The following is a 26,026-nucleotide window of genomic DNA, read 5'->3' as shown; positions in this document are numbered from 1 at the left end:
TTTAAAGTATATATTCTTTCCTGTAAGGCTCTGGTAATAAAATTGTCTTCATATTCCATTCCTTTTCTGATTCAAATAAATCTTTTCTTTTTCTCTAATTTGACAGGTAGTAGAAATTTCCTTTAACTTTTGGTACCGACTTGGGGAACATTTGTACAAAACTAATGATGAAGTTATTCATGGAATCTTCAAAGCTTACATTCAGAGGCTGCTCCATGCCTTGGCTCGACACTGCCAGCTAGAACCAGACCATGTAAGTTTCCTTCTCCACTTCTTCAAATCTTAATTTCCTACACTTTTCAGTGCTAATTTGAAAATGAACTGAAAAAAGGAATCCACAGGTTTTCTATCACTCTGTAGCTTACACTGAAGGAAACAATACCAGTATAATGAAGAGTAGAAGGCTTATATAGAAAGAAATCAATTCTGCTGAGCCAGGAATCCTTCTCCTGGGAATTTACCTTAAATAATTTTAAAGAAAAAAAAAAATGGCTATTTTATGTACAAAGCATTATCTGTAAAATAAAAAAACGGTGAACTCATGTACAACAATATAAGAAGAGTTACGTAAATTATGATGCAGCCACTTGATGGACAGTTATGCAACAGTTAAATGTAGTGACTTCTGAAGTAGTAGGAGTTGGTTTGCTAAATGAAAAAAATCAGAATGTAAAACTTTATATGCTGTATTTTTAATAGTATAATAGTATAGTGTATAATGTTTAATAGTGTAATAGTATAATTAAATAGTATAATGGTTTAAAACTAACACAAAAGTAAAGTATTGGAGGAGGTGGAGAGTTATATATGATTTCCCTCCCCCTCACACAAAATACACATTTTTCTTTATACTGATTTTATAACTTAAAATATAGGAATAATCTACTTGCCTAGAAGAATATATACTAGAAATACTATAAAATAGTCCATTGGAAAACTCTTTAACCCCCTTCTTGCTTAGTTTATTCAAATCTTACAGCATTTATTTCATCCTTTTGGTTGGTTGGTTAGTTGGTTTAATTCCTGTCCCTTAACCTAGGACTTGGAGAGGTTTTTTTCCATTGCTTACAATTAAATCTGACATGAAAACTGTAACTGTCTTTGTTCTCTTTATTTTAGTGTTAACATTGTTGTTTGAGTCATGGTATTTTCCATCTCCAAGAATCTTCATGATGATGTAGTCTGGTGGTTTTCAATCTTTCTTTCTTTAGTGTTCTTTTGTTTTTTTGGTTTTTTTTTTAATGTTTATTTCTGAGACAGAGAAAAAGAGACAGAATGCAAGCGGGGTGGGGCAGAGAGAGAGGGAGACACAATCCAAACCAGGCTCCAGGCTCTGAGCTGTCAGCACAGAACCTGACGAGGGACTCGAACTCACGAACTGCAAGATCATGACCTGAGCCACAGTTGGACGCCCAACTTACTGAGCCACCCAGGCACCATTCTGTAGTTTTTTAATTGAGGAATCTTATCTTCAACTACATTATCTTAAAGCAAGGAGGTTGGACTCGATCAGCAATTCTCAATAGTACTAAGGTTTTTTTTCCAGATAGTCATGGATAAAGATTCTTATACATGCCCTTAACCATCTCACAATTGGAAGCATGAAATAAAAATGATCTATTTTTTAATGAAAAATTTCAAATGTTTGGCAAAGATGAAAATTTTACAGTGAATATCTATACCTATTATCTAAATTCTACCATTAATATTTTACTGTACTGTATCAATCTACAGTATAGTATCTGTCTACCTACATAAAATTCTTCTTAAAGTCTAATTCAGTTTTGCATCTAGTTGTGATAATGATTTTTGTGAATCTTTTTTTTTTTAATTATTTTTATTTGAAAGAGACAGTACACGCGAGCTGGGGAGAAGGGCAGAGGGTGAAAGAAAGAATCTTGAGCAGAGTCCATGCTCAGCCTGGAGCCCATTGTGGGGCTTGATCCCATGACCCTGGGATTATGACCTGAGCCAAAATCAAGTGAGACCTTAACTGACTGAGCCACCCAGGCACCCTGATTTTGGTAAATTTTGAACCATGAAGTTTCAGAGGCTTCTTCAGTACTAAACTTCTAGATAAACTTAAAAGCTCTTAAAGTAGATCACTTCCCACTCTGACCACTCCAAATTTTTCCAACAACAGAGCAAGGTATGACTTGGAAATGGGGAGCAAAAAAGGGAGAACAGTTTCTCATAGTAAAGGTAAAAGATAGGTTGTATTGACTTGACATACCTAAAAGTTTAGGACACCCTGTATAGTAAAATACCCTCTGATTTAGGCAACTTAATCTCTTGTTCATTGGTACTGAACTGCTGAATGGCTTTTTCTTTATTCTCGATTTTCTAGAGGTCAGTGAAAGCCTTAGTGAATTTAAAACAAATGTTATCTGACTTGAAATTTCAGGAGGGAGTTCCTGAGGAAACTGATGATTTTGGAGAGTTTCGTATGAGGGTGTCAGACCTGGTGAAAGACTTGATTTTCTTGATTGGGTCTATGGAGTGTTTTGCTCAGGTAAGTCCATTTGGAGATGCTTAGCAGTTTTACTGATCACTTTAGGTGTGTTCACTTCTTTGTCTTCTGTAAATGTTCCACCTTTTTCTTCGGTTTTAATGGCTGAATGGGACAGTAGATATGCAGGTGCCTAGCACACTGCCTGGCATATAGTAGCTTTATTTAGTATCTTACAAGCAAATTGCAGACTATGGATGTTTCAGTTACGGTTTTTATTCTTGGTAATGAAAGCTGTTCCACTTGTCCAGTTGGAATAGAAAATCATAGATGAACCTTAAAGCCCCAAGTATTTATAGGGAACTTGGACCTAGCCAGGAAAAGTAGGCAAGTTTTTCTGCTTTAATAATTATGTACCAACTCCTGGCAACTCTTTTAGTTATTTGGCTTTTCCTTTGTCCACACTGACGGTTGGATTCCTGTGCAGTTTCATCCCAGAGGTGACTATACTAGAGTAGAAGATTCATAGTCCTGTGATTTTTCCTGACAATCAGTAACATTTTCCCTCATGAGGTTGCAGTCATCACCATTCCACATCACTTAACATTAGCATAATTTCAGGTGGTTTTCATATTACTGGATCATGCTCTAAGCTCTAAAATACAAGTTTTGATGCTTTGTCAGCAATACTGACTAACCCTTATTTTATTTTATTATTTTTGGTAACCCAGCCATTTTGTGTATTTGGGGCATAATCTGATTTAGAAAGTGTTAATAAAATTAAAATTATTTTCTTTATATTAAGCAAAGTGTGTTTATTGATCTAATTACAAAGGGTTGGAGATTCTTAGAAAGCAGATTCGATGAGATCACCAGATCACAGGCAGATGACCTGTGTTCAGATTTCAACTCTATTCTCATTGGCAATGTGGCTTTGAGCAAGTTACTTGTTCTTCAGACCTCAGTTTACAAATTTACATAAGTTAACAGTGTTATCCAAGATATTTTCTGTGGAGCACCAGTCGTAAATGATGTTTTTTGGTAAAAACAAAAACACCCCACAAACAAAACACCAAACTATCTTCAATTAAATTTAGGAAATGACTGAAGCAGTCTATGAAAGGCTTTGTGAAATCCTACAACAAGAGAATTCTTTAATTTTCTTACTTAGCAGTGTTTGTTATTTGACTATAGGAATCCTATTTAGAATAACACCCAGTCACATTCCACAGATGGATATGCCCTGGGAAATTTCTGGACTAGAACATCTCTGAGTGTTCTGCTTGGTCTCCTTTTTCTTCCCCTTGCTTGGATATAGGATTGTGATAGATACTTCTAAATAGCTGCTTTTTTTGGAATTTAATCTGTACTGCCAGTTTTGATGCAGACAAGTATTTAAAACGATAGAAATGTAAAATCAATACATACATAAAAAATTCACATTGTATTTCAGTTTTATAAGTGTATATATGTATTTATCAGCTATGATCAGGAAAAGACACTTAAGTATTATGTTTTGCTTTTCCATAATATTCATTCTGTGGGCGCAGATGATAACCTTGATATACTCTTGGGGATCTAACTGGGTTTATTTTAGATATTAAAATAACATTTACTTATAGTCAGTGAAGATGTGAAAAAAGAAAATAATATTCTCCCCTGGCTCTGAGAGATAATTAGATTTAGAAACAAGGGGCTAGATTTATTTTAACTAACAGGATTTTTTTGTTTTGTTTGTTTTGGAATTCTATTCTGTTTTCCTTTTAATGGATCCATAATCCACCTCTTCTTCTCTAGTTATATTCTACTCTGAAAGAAGGCAACCCACCCTGGGAGGTGACAGAAGCGGTTCTCTTTATCATGGCTGCTATAGCAAAGAGTGTTGATCCGTGAGTGTCTAATAAGTCTTTTGCTGGGAACTCTAAATATCAAAGGAAGGAAAATTACCATTTTTTTCTTATATGGTATATATTTGGAAATTCTCTTAGAACTTCTTCTATAATGCTGCCTAGTCTTCTGACTTCCAGAGTCTATTCTAGAGTAGCATGCATTGCTGATATCCATGTTTTAACCACATTTCCTAGAGTTAAAATTGTTTTGTTTTTGATGCTAGGAAGAGAATGTTGATTTATCTTTCCAACCGAGGCTCCCTTGTGAAAGTTGGTACAATCAAAAATTTGTTAGGCTGTTAAATTGTTGGTACTTGATTAAAAGCAGTTGAATAGGCACTAATTGGCTCTCATCTGATTTTGCGACCTTCAGTAAGTTATTCTCACAAATATTTCATTATATTCTCCTTTTTGTCTGCCTTAGAGAATCATTTGCGAGTTTCAGAGAGGCAAGACATAGACACTGTTTCACCTTAAAAGAGGAGCAAAATCTAAGGGGCAGTTATTTTGCTATTGCCACTGGAAATGTTTAAGTTAATTAGAATTTGATTCCTAATTGATAAGCATAGAAATTCTATTTATGATTTTAACATGAATTCCTAAAAGCAGAATTTACTTTGTGCTCTGAGTTTATAAATTGAGGCTGATATCTATCAAGTTTTCTTGTATTGTGATCAGATACCTGCAGTTGAGCTCTCTATCCAAAGCCTTGGTTGGCATGTATTTATGAAAAGTATAGTGCTTCTTTATTAACTGCTTTTCAGGGCTTAGTCAATGAAATCTTACATTGTTTCTAACCCAGTAAATATTCAAGGAGATAGAGTGGGTTTGTTTTTCTCTATCAAGAAGTTCTGGTCCTGAATTGTATACCGCTATTTGCTCTTAAACTCGTTTTGGTATCTTTGGGAACCTTCAGTGATAGTCTGATATTAAAATCACTAATATTCTAACTGATATGTGTTGATGTGAAAAAGGATGGGTAGAGAGTCTCAAAAATTAGCTTAGTGCCCCCAGGAAACAATAAGGCATAAACGAGAGAAGATTTTACATTGTTTTTTATTTTACCACCTTTCAAGTGAACTGCCTGGTTACAGTTTTTTAGTGTATATAAAGGATTCAATAGACTTAGTTTAAACTATCAGCAGGGAGTGCTTTTGCTCTAATCCAGGACATTATTTGGATTTTAAACATCTTTCATTTCTGGATCGTATCCTACCATTTTGAAGGCATCCTCCACTCTGTAAAGAATTTCAGCCAGTATTCTTGGGGAGTGGAAAAAAGAAAAGGAAAGGGAAAAAATAAATTCATGGAGCTGTGGAGAGTATTTGGTTAATTTCCCTCATGTTCTACGTCAGGGCACCTTTACCTCTTCCTGCAGCTTGTATTCTTGTTCCTTTAGATAGTGAGCTGGCTCATCCATACTTCTCTGTTCTTAAAGTCTTCAGTATCCAGTTATAAGAAATCTTTTGGAGAATAACCAATAGCAAGTGGTCTGTGAGAATTATTCATTCATTAATTTAGCCATTCAGCAATATTTATTGAGTGCCCACTATGTGCCAGGCACTGTTCTAGGAACTGCAGATAGAGGAATAAATAAAATGGATTCTTTAAAAGAAGACATTCATCCACAGTAAATGCCTGCTTCTCCAATTTAAAGAGCCTTATTTGATAGCAGGATGTGTCTTTAGACACTTTACTGTCATTTAGAAGATTAAGGAGCAGAATGCTTCTCTTTAAACAATGATATCTTCCATTTCTGTCTTTTCGCTTTTTTCGAGGACTCAAATAAACTTTCATACCAGCTGTTAAGCACTTTTATCCAAATGGTTGTTTTAGAAAAAAGCCCTTTAGCAATGATTCGTCTCATTGCAGCCTGTTAACAGGCCAGAACCTAACCTCTGAAATCAGTAACTGTGAATACTTGCCTTTTGTACTCAGGGAGAACAATCCAACACTTGTTGAGGTCCTAGAAGGAGTTGTCCGTCTTCCAGAGACTGTACATACAGCTGTGCGATACACCAGCATTGAATTGGTTGGAGAGATGAGCGAAGTGGTTGATCGAAATCCTCAGTTTCTTGGTATGTGTGAACTCACCCCTCTGTAGCTGCTGTGTCTGATTTTTCTGATTTTGTTCTTCCTCTTTTGCTCGCGTTCTTTTTCTGTTTTTATGGGTAGGCAGAATGTTTCTAGACATTGAGAGTAATGATATGAGTTATTGTTTAGTTTGACACAACATTTATACTCTGATCAGACCTTGGAAAAATCATCTTTGAAAGATAAGATCTCTATATAGGGAAACAGTTTGCTTCTAGAATTGAAAGTAAAAGTAGAAATCATTTCTTTTATCCCTCTCATTTTCTAGATAACAATCCAACGAGACTATCCAGAGTAGTATATATTAAGCCCCCTTGATGTTCAAGAGTGATATATTCTGAGAATTTTAAGAACCCCCAACCAAACTTGTGAATATCATTAATTATATCATTAAGTTTGATATATTTCCTATACTTATCTTAATCACCACCTTTTTGGGTTTTTAAAATTCCAGTATAGTTAACATAGTAGCAGTGTTAACATTAGTTTCAGGTGTACAATACAGTGATTCAATAATTCTATGCATTACTTAGTGCTTATCAAGATAAGTATACTCTTAATCCCCATCAGCAATTTCACCCATCTCCTCCACCCACCCCACTTCTGGTAACCATCAGTTTGTTCTTTATAGTTTAGAGTCTGTTTTTTGGTTTGTCTCTTTATTCCTTTGTTTTGTTTCTTAAATTGTGCATGAGTGAAATCATGCAGTATTTCTCCTTCTCTGGCTTATTTCACTTAGCATTATACTCCCTGGATCTATCCATGTTGCTGTAAATGGCAAGATTTTATTTCTTTTTTTTTTTTTTTTTTTTTTTTGGCTAATATTCCATTGTATGTATATGTATCCCCCCCCCCCCCCCCCCGCCACACACACACACATCTACTTTATCCATTCATCTACCGATGGACACTTGGGATATCTCTATAATTTGGCTCTTGTAAATAATGCTGCATTAAACATAGGAGGGTGCATATATCTTTTTGAATTAGTGTTTTCGTATTCTTTGAGTAAATACTCAGTAGTGGAATTAGTGGATTATATGTTTATTACCACTTTTCAGCTTGATTTTGTTTTACATATCTTTTTTTTTGTTTGAAACTCTTGCTTAAAAAATGATGTATGTTTGGGGCGCCTGGGTGGGTCATTTGGTTAAGCAGCTGACTTCCGCTCAGGTCATATCTCACAGCTTGTGAGTTCAGGCCCCGCATCTCTGCTGTCAGCACAGAGCCCACTTTGGATCCTCTGTCTCACCTGCTCTCTGCCCCTCCCCTGCTTGTGCTCACTCTCAAAAATAAACAAACATTAAAAAAAAAAGTGATGTATATTTCTTTTTTTCTTGTTTCTGTATACAGAGCCTAGATATCCTCACATTATAGCTGAGATACTTTCAACATACCATTTAAAAATCTTTTCAAAATACCTGTTTCCTAGATTTCTTCACTTCCATTATTTGGCTTTCTTTTCTGAATGATTTTCCCACAGGAAACAGAGTAGGTTTGTGGTTTTTTTTGTTTAAGAGTTATCATTCAGGGGTTCCTGAGTGGCTCAGTTGGTTAAGCAGCCACCTTCATTTGGCTCAGGTCATGATCTCGCAGTTCGTGGGTTTAAGCCCCTCGTAGGTCGCTGTGCTGACATTGGGGCCTTGAGCCTGCTTTGGGTTCTGTCTCCTTTCTCTGCCTCTCCCCTGTTCACACACTCTCTCTCAAAAATAAACATTAAAATTAAAAAAAAAAAGCTTTATCATTCAGTACCACTTTGCAGTGTTGGATTCAAATGTGTGCTTCAGCAGTAAGACAAATCCTGAAGCAGTTTGACAATAAGACAGATGTTCGTACTTTGCAATAGTCAAAACAATAAATATTCCATTTGAGAATCACAGAAGTCTATAATATTATGGTTTGCCTATACTAGGTTCTACATTTTACTTCTCATTTTTAGGCTTAAAAAGCCTTCTTTAAAAAAAATTTTTTTTTAGTGTTTATTTTTGAGAGAGAGAGAGACAAAGACAGAGACAGCATGAGCAGGGGAGGGGCAGAGAAAGAGGGAGACACAGAATCCAAAGCAGGCTCCAGGCTCTGAGCTGTCAACACAGAGCCTGATGTGGGGCTAGAACTCCCGAACTGTGAGATCATGACCTGAGCCAAAGTTGGATGCTTAACCAACTGAGCCACCCAGGTGCCCCAAAAAGGCTTCTTCTGTGGAGAGGGCCAGGGTTTCATCCTGGTTGGTACATTATATTGGTTATTAGACTGGAAATGGAAATAACTTTTTAGTGCGCTTGAAGACATTATTTACTCCTTTTATGGTTTGGTGTGAGGTTATTCTAAAGTACTCATGAAGTACTCTTTAATCATATGTGATTTTTCCGTAGAAAATCACTCTGATTTTTATAAAGTAAGGTAAAAAATAAATAAAATTTGTTTTGTAGAAATTCATTTTCATAATCAGTTTCTTTGGTATACTTCCATTGTTTAAAAGATAAAACATAATTTTCCAGAAGCAGTAAAGCACCATTTGCATGTTTTTAAGGCCTTTTGTAACTATAAAGAAGCAAGTATAAAAGTGTCCACTTTAGATAACTGCCATTGTCCTAATTAATGTAGGCTGTTTTTACATAATGACTTATCTCTGAGTATAAATAATGGTAACTCTCTGAACTTTATATTCTTTCTTACATTACCTTATTCTTGATACTTGGATGATGATATCCACTAGTGGTTTTCAGACTGTTTTGTGTGAAGGCTTAGCCATGAAGAAAGAAATAGAAGGTGAATAGAGAGGACCCAGGGCTTCTGACACTAAGTCAGCAAAATCAAGCTCCATTTGTGTGTGTGTGTTTCAATGTTTATTTATCTATTTTGAGAGAGCGAGAGCACACAAGAGGGAGAGGGCCAGAGTGGTGGGGAAGAGAGCAAGAGAATCCCAAGCAGGACCTGCACTGTCAGCCCAGAGCCTGATGCAGGGCTTGAACCCATGAACCATGAGATCATGACCCAAGCGTGAATCAAGAGTCAGAGGCTTTAACTGACTGAGCCACCCAGGCATCCCCACATTTCATTTTTTAAAATGGTTCTTTTGTGGGGCATCTGAGTGGCTCAGTTGGTTAGGCATCCTCCTTTGACTCGGCTCATGATCTCGCATTCGTGAGGTTAAGCCCCGCATGGGGTTCTGCACTGATAGCTCAAGGAGCCTGGATTCTTCTTCAGATTCTCTGTCTCCCTCTCTTTGCTGCTCCCTCGCTCACACTGTGTCTGTCCCTCTTCCCCTCCTTGTCCCTCTCCCTCAAAAACAAACATTAAAGTTTTTTTAATGGTTCTTTTGCTTTTTAAAAAAACGGAGGGGGGATATAAACCTCTGTTCTAAGAAACTAGAAGTTTTCGTTGAGTTTCACATACCTAATCTTTACTTTGTGGCTTCTCTCCTTAGACCCTGTTTTGGGCTATTTGATGAAGGGCTTGTGTGAAAAGCCTCTGGCTTCTGCTGCAGCCAAAGCCATTCATAACATTTGCTCTGTCTGCCGAGACCACATGGCTCAGCACTTTAACGGACTCCTGGAGATTGCCCGTTCCCTTGATTCCTTCATGTTGTCTCCGGAAGCTGCTGTGGGCTTGCTAAAAGGTATTTACTTCATATGTTAACCAGTAACATCTCTAAGCCACTTCTGGGGGTTATCTTACATTAATCACATCCCAGTTTTTCAGTTGCAACATACTTACTGATGGAGAAGGTGACCTTTCCACTCAGGGGAGGGTGTTGATTGTATACACATGCGTTCATCTCTTAGAATGTTTTAAGGCTATATAACTAATTAAAACTGCTTACAGTGTGTAGAGCACAGACCTAGATTTTGGGCAGAGACGACACATTCCAACTAAACATAGTTCGTTTTTGATTTGGGGGGAGAATAAAAAGGGAGACCAAATAGCATTGCCATACCAAAGAGGTAGGTGGAAATTTAAAGGTAGTGTGTGTGGATCAGTCCTGTAGTAGAAACTTGGTCTTTTAGCAGTATGATCCAGTATGGATCAGCTTTACACTCAGTGATAGCCTATATCCAGAGGCAAGCAGCCGAAGTGGTGATAAAGTTGAGTAAGAAGAACCGGAGATATTAAAGGCTAGGAACACAGACAGAAGAGACTTTACGCATGATGGCTATTTTTAAATATTTGAAAGATTACCTTATAAAAGAGGGGACAGATTTATTTTATGAGTAGTAGTCAGTTGTTGATATTTACTGGCTCTTAGAAAGAAAATGCTTTCTAACTAAACTCTAAAAGCAGATTGGGGTGCCCTGTGAGGTAATAAAATCCTTACAGCTGGTAGTTAGAGGGGATTGAGGATATATCAAATAAAGGATTGGGTAACATAACCTGTGCAGCATCATTTAAGCTTCTGTGAGTAGCAAACAAGTTAGTCTTGGCTAGATTGGATGACCTGTGTGTGAACTAACTGTTCGTTCTTATATCTGACGAAGTTCCTTCTGGTGTATTTGCATTTTCCAAGACATTTTCTTTTTGTAGCATGGGTTTTTGTCGTTTCCCTTCATAGCATAGATAATAAGGCATTAAATCGGAGTCAAATATCCTTATTTCTTATGACCTACTGCTAGTGGTTATTGTTGCCATCTTGTAATTTTCTAGTGAAATTGAACCTTGATGCCGAAGTGATGTCTAACTGTAGTAGGATGTGGCATCTCAGTTATCTTTATCTTCTAGATAAAACTTTGTAGTAACATTCTTTTCTGTAGGAATGAATTAAAAGGAAAAGTCATATTTAAGTTAGATTTCTCCCCCTTTCAGTTTTAAATAAGTCTAACTCATCTATGGCTTATAGACTACCGGAAGAAATCATTTAGTTTTTTAATTCACATTTGAAGACATATGGATTGATTACTGTTCTTTTTTGTTGTTGTTTGTTTGTTTGTTCTGTTTTGTGACTGTTCTGTTGAATGCAATTTTGGGAGATGAGAAAAATCATAGTCAAGGGATTTTCTTTTCTTTTTTTTTTTTTTAATACCTTGAGAGAACCTAGGCTAATATGTAATCATTTGGTTTTGGGGGATATGCTTAAGCATTTGGTGGGGAGTATGACAAGAGGAAGGCTGAGTGAGAAGGGTCTGGGCCTTCTAATTTAACCTAGCTACTTTTTTTTTTTTAACCTATTTTATTGGAATTTCAAGTTAAGATTTTATTTAATAAAAAAAGTGATTTTTCAATGATTTGAAAAATGAAAGAAAGGCACACTTAACTTACTCTTTGGTTCAAATCACTAATTTTACAGATAAAGAAACTAGGCCCAGAGATAATACCTCACCTAGCTCATAGATTTTGTTAGGTATAACTAGAATCAGATCTCTAATTTCAGCCCTTTTTACAAAAAAAAAAAAAAAAAAAAAAAATTATGTCTTGTCTGTACTTGTAAAAAAATAAATAAAGGCTCTCCTTTACCTCCTAAATCAGAATCTCTGGGAAGTTTGAGAACCATTGTACCATGCCGTATAAAAATAGCTTTGGCATCGTTTTGTTTCTTTTTTTTTTTTAATTTTTTTTTATGTTTATTTCTGAGAGAGAGACAGAGCATGAGTGGGGGAGGGGCAGAGAGAGAGGGAGATACAGAATCAGAAGTAGTCTCCAGGCTCTGAGCTTCAGCACAGACCGGATGCAGGGCTCGAACTCACGAGCTTCGAGATCATGACCTGAGCCGAAGTCAGACGTTCAACCGACTGAGCCACCCAGGTGTCCCTGGCATTGGTTTTGTAAAGGAGGTTTTTAAAGTATATGAAGAATTGGAAGGGGAGATGTATTTAAACGTCTTTAAGTCCATAGGCTACTGAGGAGAAATAATATTAACTTCAGTTGTAAATGTTAGTGTGAAAGTCACTTAGTCGTCTAAGCTAAATAAAGAAAAATCAGCCCTAAATAACAAAATACTGGACCTGAGAAAAAGTGATGATCTTTTTAAAAGAATGAAACCAGCCAGCCTCTTCTGTTAGCCAATGATGTAGACCAGTGAGTTACCTCAGTTTCAGCTTTTATTTTATTTGTATTTTTCTTTGTCTTGCAGGGACAGCACTTGTTCTAGCCAGATTACCTTTGGATAAGATTACTGAATGCCTTAGTGAACTTTGTTCTGTTCAGGTTATGGCATTGAAAAAGGTGAGCCCAATTAAATGAGGGGTTTTATACCTATATATCATGATTACAGGTTAGAAAGGAAAAGACAAAATTATATATTTACAGGTATTCTTCTGTCTACCTAGATAAGTCAAGAGCAATGAACTAAAACGTTCTTAAAATTAGTAAATCTATCAAAGGAGCTGCATAAGTGGGATAAGTATTCTAAAGTCAGTAGATTTCCACTATCAGTAGTACCATTTAGAAGATACAACAGGGAAAACACCAAGTTGGCACCCAAAACCGTAACCTACAATGTTCCGTTAAAGAATATCATAAAGATGTCTGCTCTTACCAAGTTACATTTATATTTACAGCAAAATAATAGGAGAACTTGACATAGTGATTCTAAAGTTTATCTCTAATAATATGCTGGTAGAAGTATTTAAGAAATTTTGGGAAAGAAGAATAAGAAGCAACTTGCCTTATCTCTTAATATATGTTATGAAGCCATAATAATTTAAAAGTTAGAATAGAAAGTGAAATTAAAATAGATTAAATAATGTCATATATAAACTATAGTATATATAATATCTTAATGGTTATAAAAGTTTGCACCATTTGAGTAACTATCAGGAATCTCTTCTAGGGAAATAAGCAGAGATTGAGAAGGAGGTTTATGTCTAAAGGTGTATGTTACAGTGTTTGCTGTAGGTTTGTATGTGTTAGAACAGAGTGTTAATGTCTTTCTGTCTCTTCAGCTGTTGTCTCAGGAGCCCAGCAATGGCATATCCTCAGATCCCACTGTGTTCTTAGATCGCCTTGCAGTAATATTTAGGTAAGAAGGGAGACTGGATGCCTGCCTTAGGTTAAAAGCTCAAATAAGATGATTATGTACTGAAGAAAGCAAGTGTTTTTTTCCTAAACTTCCAGGTACATCTGACAATCTTCTGTTAGAGGACCGATAAGCCCATTACCTGAAACTTTGGTGCAAAGATAAATTCTAAGAATTAGTTTTTGGTAGACCTCTGTCAAAAGACCTGTAAAATGTAATTAGTAGATCAGTCATTATCCAACTTTAACATGCATCACAGTCACCTTCAGGGCTCAGCTTATCAAAACAGATTGCTGGGTCCCATCTCCAGAGTGTCTGGTTCAATTGGATTTGGGGTAGGACCCAAGAATTGACAGCTGTTGCTGCTGCTTGCTATTTGTAGGATCACGCTTTCAGAACTATTGCTATAGATTGTAGGGGTGCAAAAAAATATTGATCAGGTGAAATTAATCCTTCTTTGAAGTCAAGAGGAGCCTAATGATTAAAAAGGCATTTGAGGGGCGCCTGGGTGGCTCAGTCGGTTAAGCATCCGACTTCAGCTCAGGTCACGATCTCACAGTCCGTGAGTTCGAGCCCCGCGTCGGGCTCTGGGCTGATGGCTCAGAGCCTGGAGCCTGCTTCCGATTCTGTGTCTCCCTCTCTCTCTGCCCCTCCCCCGTTCATGCTCTGTCTCTCTCTGTCTCAAAAATAAATAAACGTTAAAAAAAAAAATAAATAAATAAAAAAAAAAATAAATAAAAAGGCATTTGAGTAACAATGTTCAAAGAGAAAGAGTGATCCTTATTGAGTTACATAATTTGTGAGACCCACAAATACAATTGGAATATAAGAGTACTTGTGTAAAAAGCCTATGTGGAGTAAGTTAAAACTGAGGTGTTTTAGCTTTTTCTTGTCAGCTGGTGTTTTTAATTTGGTACAGTGCTTTTCTTGTATAATTATGATAGCCCTATTAACATGACATTCTGAAAGCCTATTAACAATAGTCCTTATTTCATAATAAGTGGAAGAAAATCTGCAATAGATGGAAATCCCCCAATTTAAAGAAAATGAGATTTTTGTTAAGTTGCTGTTGAGCTCATTTAAATTAAAGAATTTCCTTTGAAGAGGTTGGTAATCATACAGGGTTTTTTGTTTTTGTTTTTTCCTGCTTTCTTTCAAATTAGTGGATTCTAGAACTAGGCAAATAATTGGATTTGACATATTGTGGGTGGGCTCATATTCTATGTCATTGGGTTCAGACTAGAACCATGAGAAACATCTTTGGTAAATTAGGATTCCTAAAGCTTTTGCCTTTTAATGCTGGGAATGGAGCAGTACTTGGTTTCTCATAGTGGATTTAGATAGTCTGTGGGTTTTTTGTTTTGTTTTTTGTTTTTTAAGTTTATTATTTTGAGAGAGACAGAGACAGTATGAGTGGGGAAGTGGGGAGAGAGAGAGAGAGAGAGAGGGAGAGAGAGAGAGAATCCCAAGCAGGCTCCACGCTGCCAGTGCAAGCCCACTGTGGGGCTCGAACCTATGAAACCGTGAGATCATGACCTGAGCAGAAACCAAGAGTCAGACAGACGCTTAACCCACTGACCCACCCAGGCCCCTGTAGACAGTCTGGTTTTTAATTAATACTTTCAATTAATTTGGAAGAGCCTATATATTCTGATTTTTAAAGGGAAAAAATGGAAAAGATAATTGTAGTGCCCCACAACCCGTTTAAGCTAGAGTTGGATTGAGTTTGCATATTCTAATGGAAGTAGCTTAAACGTGGCAAAGGAAGGGGAGGAGGTTGGTTTGAACTCTGTGCTCATGTTTGAATGGAGTAGAAAGGAAAGGTATTGAGTCATACATAATTATTTGGCATTCTTTTTATGGTGACAATGTGACTAAGTAAGCTAGCAGGCTTTGGGGCTGTGGAATTTCAGTTACATTGCTCTTTAACTATTTTGGTTTGTTACCTTTCCCCAGACACACCAATCCTATTGTGGAAAATGGACAAACTCATCCGTGCCAAAAAGTCATACAGGAAGTAAGTGCTTAACAGATGCCTGTGCAACAAGGCTTTCTTCCTTTTTCTTTACAAGGCTGTGGGTAACTAAAGTGAGACGGTACTGTCTTCTGGGTTCATAGGAAGATCCAATTTGTTGATACAGTTTAAATTTCAATCAACAGAAGAATAGAACTATTCAAATATTTTTTACTTTAGATTTGATAAGAAAACAGACTGTGGGGTAATGAACCGAAAACCCAAAGAAGTAGAGAGAGATTACGTGAATCTTAGAGTTGCTAGGAGGCCTGATTAATACTAGCAGAAATTTTTTTGACAAAGCCATTTCTTCCTCATGGCTTCTGTTTCCCCAATATAAACGCACTTCTTTTTTCACTGAGGGTGATATGAAGATCAAAAGGCATGTTTTGAGAAGTGCTATTCAGACTTCGGGGGGGAAACACCAAGTATCCTTAAATATTCACCAGTATCACATAATGCTATTTCATTAGCTCCAGTCCTTCTGTTCAAAATATTCTAAGTTGGAACTATAATCTTTAACCATCTCTTTCTCTATAGCTCGTACTAACCCTTTTCATCCTAAATCAGAAAGTCCAAAGTTCAGGAAAATGTATCTTTTAGTGAAGTTAGACATGCTCCTCTTCCTGTTCTAAAGAGTCGCTGTGCTTCTCTCAAGAAGTGGTTGTGTTTTGGTGATGGATACTGTATTGAACTTTTTCTGTAAAGAAAGCTTTTTCCAAATTATTTGAAAACCAAATCAGATGTTATCAACTTGGGAGCATTTTTTTCAGCTCTTAGTTCATTGTTTTCTTTCTTGTGCTCTTTGACTCAGATATGGCCAGTTTTATCTGAGACTCTAAATAAACACCGGGCTGACAATCGGATTGTAGAGCGTTGTTGCAGGTGCCTCCGCTTTGCTGTTCGCTGTGTAGGCAAAGGATCTGCAGCCCTACTGCAGCCGCTAGTTACACAGGTAAATTCTCCCGAAGCGGGAAAGTGTAACGTGTACAGGATTTGACATAGAAGTCTTTAGTACAAAAACTCTGCTGATGAAATGAAACGCTTTTGTACGTATTAAATACAAACTCAGAAATATTTGAAAGCAATAAGTAGTGCCCATGGTAAGTATGGTGCCTCTGAGGGAAGCAGCCTGTAATCTATTCTGTGTAGTGATAGTTTAAATAGTAACACGTTTCCGTGTGAAATTAGGAAAAGAGAATGACTTTTTAAAAAAATTGTTTAATGTTTATTTTTGAGAGAGGAGAGAGAGAGCGCGCATGAGTGGAGGAGGGGCAGAGAGAGACACACACACACACACACAGGATCTGAAGCAGGCTCCAGACTCTGAGCTGACAGCACAGAGCCCGATGCGGGACTCGAGTCCACTAACTGCGAGGTCATGATCTGAGCTAAAGTCGGATGCTTAATGGACTGAGCCACCCAGGCGCCCCAGGAAAAGAGAATGACTTTAATGCTGAGCTCTTCTGTAGCAGTGCTAGGCATTTTTATACTAATTTTTTTTTTTTTTTCTAAGATAGAGACAGAGCACAGGCTGGGGAGGGGCAGAGAGAGAGGGAGACACAGAATCCAAAGCAGGCTCCAGGCTCTGAGTTGTCAGCACAGAGCCCAATGCAGGGCTCGAACTCACAAACCACAAGATCATGACCTGAGCTGAAGTCAGACGCTTAACTGACTGAGCCGCCCAGGCACCCCACTAGTTTTCTTTTTAAAAATGGGTCCTGTTGGGGCACCTGGGTGGCTCAGTTGGTTGTGCATCTGACTCTTGGTTTTGTCTCAGATCATGATCCCAGGGGTCAAGCCCCACTTTGGGCTCTGCATTGAGCATGGAGTCTGCTTAAGATTCTCTCTCTCCCTCTGCCCCTCTCCCCGACTCGTGCTCTCTCATGCGCGCACGCTCTCTCAAAGGAAAATATGTGTCCTGTCAAAATTTGCTTTCTCTTGGCCCAAAGAGATTTTTTTTTAATCTCAACCACAGTTGGTCACATAAGTCTGTTATTTGTCAAAAAATAAGTTTGACTCTTATTTTTTTAATGTTTGTTCATTCGTTTGTTTTGGGGGGGGGGGCAGAGAGATAGAGGGAGAGCGAGAATCCCAAGCAGACTCCACGCTTCAGCATAGAGCCCAACACGGGGTTTGATCCCACAAACCGCGAGATCATGATTTGAGTCAAAATCCGGAGTCACATACTTAACTGACTGAGCCACCCATATGCCCCAAGTTTGACTCTTTTAATCACCAAGATTGATAGGTAATTGCAATGGTGTGACTCACTGTATGAGGTTCTCCAAGATCATATTCACATCATCAAGAACTACTCTGTATGAGATGCCTATAGCTAGTGACTTAGATCACTAAGTAATTTGTGTTGATGTTAACCTTACAGCAGAGCCAGGACTGGATTGAGGCAAGTGAGGTGCCATGGGTACAAAATTAAAAGAGGCAAGGCAGAGTGTCAACCTTGCATTTGCAGTAAGTGCCTATCAGTTGACATAGGCATAACCCTGCCTCCTTTATGTTGCAGATTTGAGTAAAGTTTACATTTACTATATCCTGATGATGCCATATGTTTGCACTGCATATGTTTCCACCTTTGGTTAAGTGTCCCCTTTAGTGTAATACATTCTGGGTCAAAGATAACTTGATTTAATGGCCCTTTGCTGTTAGAGGATACCCTCGTGACTTGGATTTTTTTTTTTTTTTTTTTAATTCCTGCTAATTAAGTATGTGACCAGCCTAATAGAGGAGCACCTTGTATAGGAAGTATGTTCTAAAGTCAGTACATGTGGGGGAAAAAAGTATTTTTTTAAATCCAAAATTCACAGGGTAGCAAACTAGAACCAGTGGGCCTGCCACGTATTTTTATAAATACAGTTTTACAAAGAAGAGGTAACCATGCTTATTCATTTAAGTATTCTCTATTGGCCAGTTTTGTGCTACTGTGGCGCAGTTGCGTAGACAGACTTGTAAAGCCAGCAAAGTCTAAAATTTTTACTATCTGGCCCTTGAAGAAAAAGTTTGTCAGCAACTGACGTAAATCATTCATTAAGCAGTAGAGCATACAGTTGAGTACCCAGTACCAAACAGATTCATAGCTCCCATCACCTGCCCATTCCATTCCATGGTACATGCTAGTAAGAGTCAGTTACTTTGTCTTTCAGCCCCCACCCCATTCATTGAGTTGAATTTATATAATAAAATCAATACGTGTGTTGTGATGGCATTTTAAACATATGAATGTACAGATGCCTCTTAATTTTTGGAGGAGAGTAGGGTACAAATCCTAAACAAATCATTTAATTTAAATATGTATATTGTATTAACATTTTTATTTTCTTGAGATCCAGGTATCTTGGTTGGGAATACTGTTTTACTTTAAATAGAGGGGTTTAGGAGAAACTCAAAATTTAAACAGTGCCTTCAGAGTCTCCTTCAGGATGTTTGGTATTTTTAGCCCTCCTATGGCTATATGTGCCTTTTTTTTTTTTTTCCTTAAGAGTTCATCTTCAAGGCAAAAGGAACAACCTTTAGGTGTTGGGATTTATGCTACGGGTTTGCAAATAGCTTGGATGATAGCATCCTAATGGCTTCCAGCTTGATGTTTTATACAACCCTCTTACAACATCGTTTTGGGAAGATAAAAGGTAAAAGGCTTGATAGGACTCTAAAGAGAGTACTTGAAAATTATTGAAGAATTGAGCCTTGTGTTTTAGGAAATGTTGCCAACAAGCTTTACTATATTGTCTTAAAGAGAAGAAACCACTCTGTGTCTGAATGTCTTCCTCCAGACACTTTCCTAAGTTGATACTTTTTTTGGGGTACAAGAATTGAATTAACTGGTTTCTCTCTTGGCAGATGGTGAATGTGTACCACGTACATCAGCATTCTTGTTTCCTGTACCTTGGCAGTATCCTTGTGGATGAATACGGCATGGAAGAGGGCTGTCGGCAGGGACTACTAGACATGCTCCAGGTCTGTTTTCCCTGGGCAGTATCTTGGAGCGTCTATAGGCTTAGCAGTGTGTTCTTCACCATCTCTTGAATTCTCTTCCTTCTCTATGTCTCTCCTCCAGTCATGTTGATTTCCTAATAACAGGAAGGTAGAAACTTTTTTTTTTTTAATGTTTATTTTTGAGAGAGGGAGGGGCAGAGAGAGAGGGAGGGAGACACAGAATCCAAAGAAGCCTTCAGGCTCTGAGCTGTGAGCACAGAGCCCTTCTTGGGGCTTGAACTCCATAGCTGTGAGATCATGACCTGAGCCGAAGTCAGACGCTTAACCAGTTGAGCCACCCAGGTGCCCTGGGAGGTAGAAACTTTTTAGTTGTTCTCTGGACAGACATGGCTTAGGAGAATGAGAGAAGAGATTGACCGTATGAATGTAAAGATCATTACAGCTATTATGGCCTAACTTATTTATACTCTCTAGAGATACGGTCTTTTGAGAGGTAGAGAAAGGAACAAATGGATGTAAAACAAAGGATCTCTAAGCTCAAGCATAATTCTGTTTTTAATTTCTTGCCTGGAAAAATCAGTGAACTAGCTCACTTAGCAGGGATGGTTTTAGAGTAAATAGCAAGCATTGGAAAAGGCTCCTGATATATTGGTTTTTTTCCCCTTCTCGTCATAGGGAAGAAAATATATAAGGGAGTTAAATTATGATGCTCTTTCCCAAGATGTCTTTCCTTTAAACTGACATTTCATTGTTGTTATTATTATTATTATTATTATTAAAATTTATAAAAATCTCCTTAGTGGACTAGACCACGTCTAATACATAAGCAGTCTTTACTTTGAGAAAATTCTAAAATTTTGAGAGGACATCTATCCAGTTTCATCAACTGAAATCTATACCCTTAACCCTTTCTGAAATGTGGACTTCATATATAAAAACTGTATCAACTGAGAAAGATTTCTGTCTTCCTTTTCTTGAACTGATTTTCATCCGTCTTTTTCTTTTCCTATCCGTTCTTCCTCCCTTTGTTCCTTTTGTGTATATTGTGATATTTAACAAGTCTGGATGCTGTTGCGTTTATATACACGTTTATTCTAAAATCACTGTTCTCTTTTAGGCACTGTGCATCCCCACCTTTCAGCTGCTAGAACAGCAGAATGGGCTCCAGAATCACCCTGACACCGTGGATGACCTGTTCAGGCTGGCCACCAGGTCAGTCCTTCTGAAGAGCAACCCTTTCTTTTATTGCTCATCCCCATCACTGCTTCGTCTTGTCACATAACGCTTGACTGTTTGCTTCTCTATAAAATGAGGTCAGTGGAGTAGAGGTAGGTTAGTGATTCATAGCCCAAAGTTAAGTTGTGAGCTGGAATATCCCTGTAAGTGAGGAAGAGGAGCTGGATGGGAGCAGGAGAAAGCAGCTGGGTTTCTGTCACAAAGGAGGGAACATGCACAAGACAATAAAACCAGCTTTGTAAAAACATTTGAATAGAAAATCTCCAGAATCCCCTGTGGTTTTAACTTTTTATGATGCTGTGATATCATGCTTCACTTCACATTTTCCTTGAGGAAGCTTGGCATCCTTTAGATATCATATCTCAGAGTGAAAAAATTTTTAGGATTTTAAGGTGCCTTAGAAGTTCACTTTGTAGTTCTGCCCCCAGCCTTCCACCCCCATTATTGCTTAAATTCCTTTTACCGATAACACTGATGATATTATTCCCAACACTGAAGGAATATTATTACTTATTTAGTCCCTGGACAAAAGAATTGAAAACAAATCAGTTAGTGAACATAAAAGCATTTTTTAATTAATTTTTTTGAGTTTGTTTATTTACTTTGAGAGAGACTGAGGGAGAATCCCAAGCAGGCTCCACAGAGTCAGCACAGAGCCTGACTTGGGACTTGAACTCACAAAACTGTGAGATCATGACCTGAGCTGAAATCAAGAGTCAGATGCTGAACCAACTGAGCCACCCAGGCACCCTGAACATAAAATCATTTAAAAATTATTCAAACTAAATTGTTATATATAATTATACAAGTAGTGTATGTTTTATCATTTATAAATGCAAAGTAGTATCGACTCTTTCATCTCAGGATTAAATATCAAACACTTTCTTTGGTAAGTTTTTGGACAAGTTAGAAACACCTTTGTTGTTGATATGAGAGAACTGTTGGGTGAGCTCTCCAGTGTCTGTTTTCCCAGTGTGTCTTCCTTGAAAAACTAATCCCCAGAGATGCTCTTTACACAAATGCTTACCTGGTGAAATAAATTTAGAATATATAGTATCTTTTTCATGGAGATTCTCCATGTATGTTAAAGGATCTGAAAAGTCTTACGGGAAATTGAGTGGAAAGTTTAGGGAGTTCCTATGTACCCACTGCACCTCTCCACCACGCCCCCAACCTCCACAGTCTTCCTCACTGTCAGCATCCCCACTAGTGTGGTCTGTTTGTTGGAATTGATGAATCCTGTATTGGCACATCATTATCACCCAAAGTCCATAATTTACTTTAGGATTCATTCTTGATGGTGTACCTTGTATGGGTTTGGACAAATGTATAATGGCATGTATCCACCATTATAATATCACATGGAATAGTTTAATACCCTCATTCCCGGTGCTCCACCTGTTCAGCCCTCCCTCACCCTGTACCCCTAGCAACCACTGACCTTTTTTACTGTCTCTATCTATAATTTTGCCATTTAGTCTGGCTGCTTTTAGAGTCTAATCCTGTCACTTATACCTGGCCTGTCTTTCCAACCCAGGTTTATTCAGCGTAGTCCTGTTACCTTGCTGAGGAGCCAAGTGGTCATCCCTATCTTGCAGTGGGCCATTGCCTCTACTACCCTGGACCACCGGGATGCCAACTGTAGTGTCATGAGGTTCCTACGAGACCTCATCCATACAGGGGTTGCCAATGATGTAAGTAGAAACATTGTACCTTTCTACTTTGCAGCTCATCATCTTTTCATAGCTCTTCCTTATTCCTTAGAGAATTTCCAGATTCTCCTTTTTGATCTGTATTTGATTTGTACATACCATTCACTAACCAAAACATCAACTATTTATAGCCTCTACTAAGTGCTGTAAGCTGTATAAAGCAGTATAAAAATATTTCTCCTCCCATGTCATTCAGTGTTTAGCTGAAAAGATAAATAGATATAAACATTTAAATAACAATAGGAAGGTAGTATTTGATTGCCAAATGAGTGATAAAAGTCATGATTGCTATGAGATCAGAGGAGGGAAAGCTTTTTGGTCAGAAGTAGGTTGGGAAGTGGGTTAATTTCTGGACGAAGAGGGACCTCAGTGGGGCCATTAGATATAGGTAGAATTTGGATGGATTGGAGAGGGGAAGATAGTCTTAACTGGGGCATAAATCATAATCAGAGAAAGTCAGGATAGTTCTAAGTATGTTAGGCAATTAAGAGACCTGTTTGGCTGGAGTAGTAAAATGGTTCACAAAATTTTCAAAGTTAGATTTGGGTAAATGTGGAATAGAATTGAAGGTAACAGCAGTGGAGAAATAGCCACTATTTGAATGGGCTACTTATTTAAGAAACTGGAAATGAAAAGCAGTTTATAAAAAGTTATTTTTTTCTGAGATACTAGAAATATATATACACACACACATATATATATATACATATATATATACACGTATATATGTACACGTATATATATACGTATATATATATACACGTATATATATATACGTATATATATACACGTGTATATATATATATATATATGTGTATATATATATACACATATATATTCAAAGACTATAGGAAGGAAGAAAATAAGTTTTTGAATCCAGCTATTAAGTATACACTTTCTTCTCCAGGAAAGAGGAGTTACTAGGTGGAAAGTTGAAATTAGAACATATCTTTTGCTCTTACTTCCTTATAGCACGAAGAAGACTTTGAATTACGGAAAGAACTGATTGGACAGGTGATGAACCAGCTTGGACAGCAACTTGTCAGCCAGCTGCTCCACACATGCTGCTTTTGTCTCCCTCCCTATACCCTACCGGATGTGGCTGAAGTGCTCTGGGAGATCATGCAGGTTGACAGGCCGGTAAGCTTGTTTTCATGAAGAACCCATTCTCACAGTTCTAAACTTTGGTTTCGGGAGGCTGACTATAACTTTGAAACCAGTCCTGTTGTATATCCATGGGGCTTAACCTAGGCAATATATTACTAAGTTTATTAGATGAAGGGGCCTATGGAAGGCCAATAGTTCATTATTAGGTTTTTGAAAGTATGTTTGTGTCACTGTCATAGGGTTTATATTCCCTGAAGTGAATACTAAGCTTTGAATTCAGCTATGTGGCTGACGACTGAGAAATTTGTTCACTTGTGAGATGCCCATATATCAGTTATACAGTGTTACGGGTTATTCGAGAAGTGTTAATTCACTTCAAGCTCCTTAGATAGCACTGTATGAGTTTCCTTGGTAAATCTAGCCAAAGCTTTTGGGGATATAGAAATATAAAATTAGCTCACAATGTACACTTGGATTTGTTTCTTCTTTGGATTAATTTGCATCTTGTTTCAGTTCTTGCACCAGCTCATTTATCACCTGAGCACAGAATGTTTTTTTAGGATAGCCTAATGTCCAAGTAATTTCCAAGTAATGTCCAAGTAATTTCAGTATGGGCCACATGATCATAAATCGGGGTTATGTGTACTGCATGAAAGTTTTGAGCATAGTGGTAAAGTATATATATACCCTGTACACTAGGATATGTAATCTTTAATATTAATATAAAAGCAGTTCAGAAAAGTGCATAGTTGGTTCTAGTTAAAGTGAGCTAGCTGTCTTCCAGAACCACAGAAAATTCCAGATATACAAGTTTATTGTAACCTTTAAGTCTGTTACATCTCAATGTTGTCTCCTACTTTGTATCATTGATGGCAGTTGTTAGCCTCAGTTTCAGCAATTTCACAAAACAAAGTATACTTTTACTGTTAGAATCTCATGTCACTGAAGGGCGCCTGGGTGGCTCAGTTGGTTAATAATGGTCCAGCTTCGGCTCAGGTCATGATGTTGCAATTCATGAGTTTGAGCCCCCACATCGGGCTCTGTGCTGACAGCTCAGAGCCTGGAACCTGCTTCAGATTCTGTGTCTCCCTCCCTCTCTCTGCCCCTCCCCCACTTGCATTCTCTCTTTCAAAAGTAAACACTAAAAACATTATTTTAACTTAAAAAAATCTCTATCACTGAGCTGAAAGTTCTGCCTTCAATTTATGTGTTCATCTCCAAAGTTCAGCGATTAATGTATATTGCCTTAGCATTTGCTTTACTTGATCTTTGGCTCAATCAAACAAAAGACAGTCATATATAGGGCAGATGCTTAATAAATTTTTAACATTTTCTTTATATTTATACTTCAGAAATAGCCACTTGAACTTTAATTCCTATATATCAAACTCTGAGACTTCTATGTGACTTTGGTTCCATCAGATACCTCTGCAGTTCTTCCATGGGAACTTGCTTCAGGAATAAAATAGTGTCTACAGTTCCTGTTGCTGGTTGTTCAGTATGTTCTGTTTCAATCTTATACAGCAATATTTTTGTATTTTTCTGAAGAAAGTACTCAGTGGGCGCCTCAAGACCAACAAGTTTAATTCCAGAAGTCATTGACATGAGAAAAAAAATTTGCATGCTCTTTTCACTTTTTTACAAATATACTTGGTTCCCAACTAACAAAACTTGTTTTGTAAATTTAACTTTATAAAAACATTCTTGATTTCTAAACATGTGGTTAAGTGCTAACAGAAGAAGAAAATTAGAACAGCAAGGTTAAGCAGGAACAAAAACCAGATAGCCATAGGCTCTTAAGAGTTTACTGTATAGATACCCACAGAATGTGTGTCAAGAAATTTAAAGTGATTGTTTTATATAAATATCAACCTGAAACGGAGTTTTTGTAAAGGAACTCTTACATAAATTTGGGTTGCCTGTACCCCAACAACTGATTAAAATTCTAATGATGTAAACCCAAAGAAAATTTACATTCTTTTTCTTTTTAAGTTTATTTATTTTTGAGAGAGAGAGAGAGAAAACGAGTGGTGGGGAGGGGAAAGAGTTTCAAGCAGGCCGCACGCTCAGCAGAGCCCAGCATGGAGTTCCATCTCACAGCTGCAAGATTACCACCTGAACCAATATCAAGTCAGACGCTCAACTGACTGAGCCACCTAAGCACCCGAAAATTTGCATTCTTGAGCACTTTCATAGTCATACCATTTCCAAAATTCACACAAATTCTTCAGTAGAAGATGGCATATCATCTTTGCTTGTGACTTGAATAAACTATTTAAACTCTTACCTCTGTTCTTCCTTTTCTTTGTTGGATACCCATCTGGCAAATTTATTCATTGTTTCCAACCAAATTTTTCAGATGATGCTGAAACCCATTGTGTGCTAGCTAGTTTTTGCTTTTTAGTTTAGTTTCTTACTGTTCTTTTTTTTTTTAATGTTTATTTATTTTTGAGTGAGAGAGAGAGTGCAAGCTGGGGAGGGGCAGAGTGGGGCAGAGGGGAGACAGAATTTGAAACAGGCTCCGGGCTCTGAGCTGTCAGCACAGAGCCTGACGTGGAGCTCGAACTCACGAACTTCAAGATCATGACCTGAGCCGAAATCAGACGCTTAATGGACCCAGGTGCT

At 37.5% G+C, this 26,026-nt stretch overlaps 1 protein-coding gene across 3 annotated transcripts in view; it reads left to right on the top strand.

The window, feature by feature from the left end:
* The window catches only part of TNPO3 (transportin 3), a 75,675-nt gene that overhangs the window by 39,847 nt on the left and 9,802 nt on the right, over positions 1-26,026 (top strand). For all 3 annotated transcript variants that reach the window (XM_060633095.3, XM_060633096.3, XM_060633097.3), the window contains 13 exons: positions 107-253; positions 2,405-2,512; positions 4,247-4,338; positions 6,277-6,416; positions 9,860-10,051; positions 12,497-12,588; positions 13,308-13,384; positions 15,338-15,398; positions 16,210-16,350; positions 19,251-19,367; positions 20,464-20,558; positions 22,120-22,276; positions 23,267-23,434. In XM_060633095.3, coding sequence (XP_060489078.1) covers positions 107-253; positions 2,405-2,512; positions 4,247-4,338; positions 6,277-6,416; positions 9,860-10,051; positions 12,497-12,588; positions 13,308-13,384; positions 15,338-15,398; positions 16,210-16,350; positions 19,251-19,367; positions 20,464-20,558; positions 22,120-22,276; positions 23,267-23,434 — 1,587 coding nt within the window. The remainder of the gene's footprint in view (positions 1-106; positions 254-2,404; positions 2,513-4,246; positions 4,339-6,276; positions 6,417-9,859; positions 10,052-12,496; positions 12,589-13,307; positions 13,385-15,337; positions 15,399-16,209; positions 16,351-19,250; positions 19,368-20,463; positions 20,559-22,119; positions 22,277-23,266; positions 23,435-26,026) is intronic.

Source organism: Panthera onca, chromosome A2 (genome assembly GCF_046562875.1).
Source record: "Panthera onca isolate mPanOnc1 chromosome A2, mPanOnc1 haplotype 2, whole genome shotgun sequence".
Classification (NCBI taxonomy): Eukaryota; Metazoa; Chordata; class Mammalia; order Carnivora; family Felidae; genus Panthera; species Panthera onca.
Note: the sequence above shows the minus strand (reverse complement) of the source record. Positions and strands in the feature narration are given on the sequence as shown.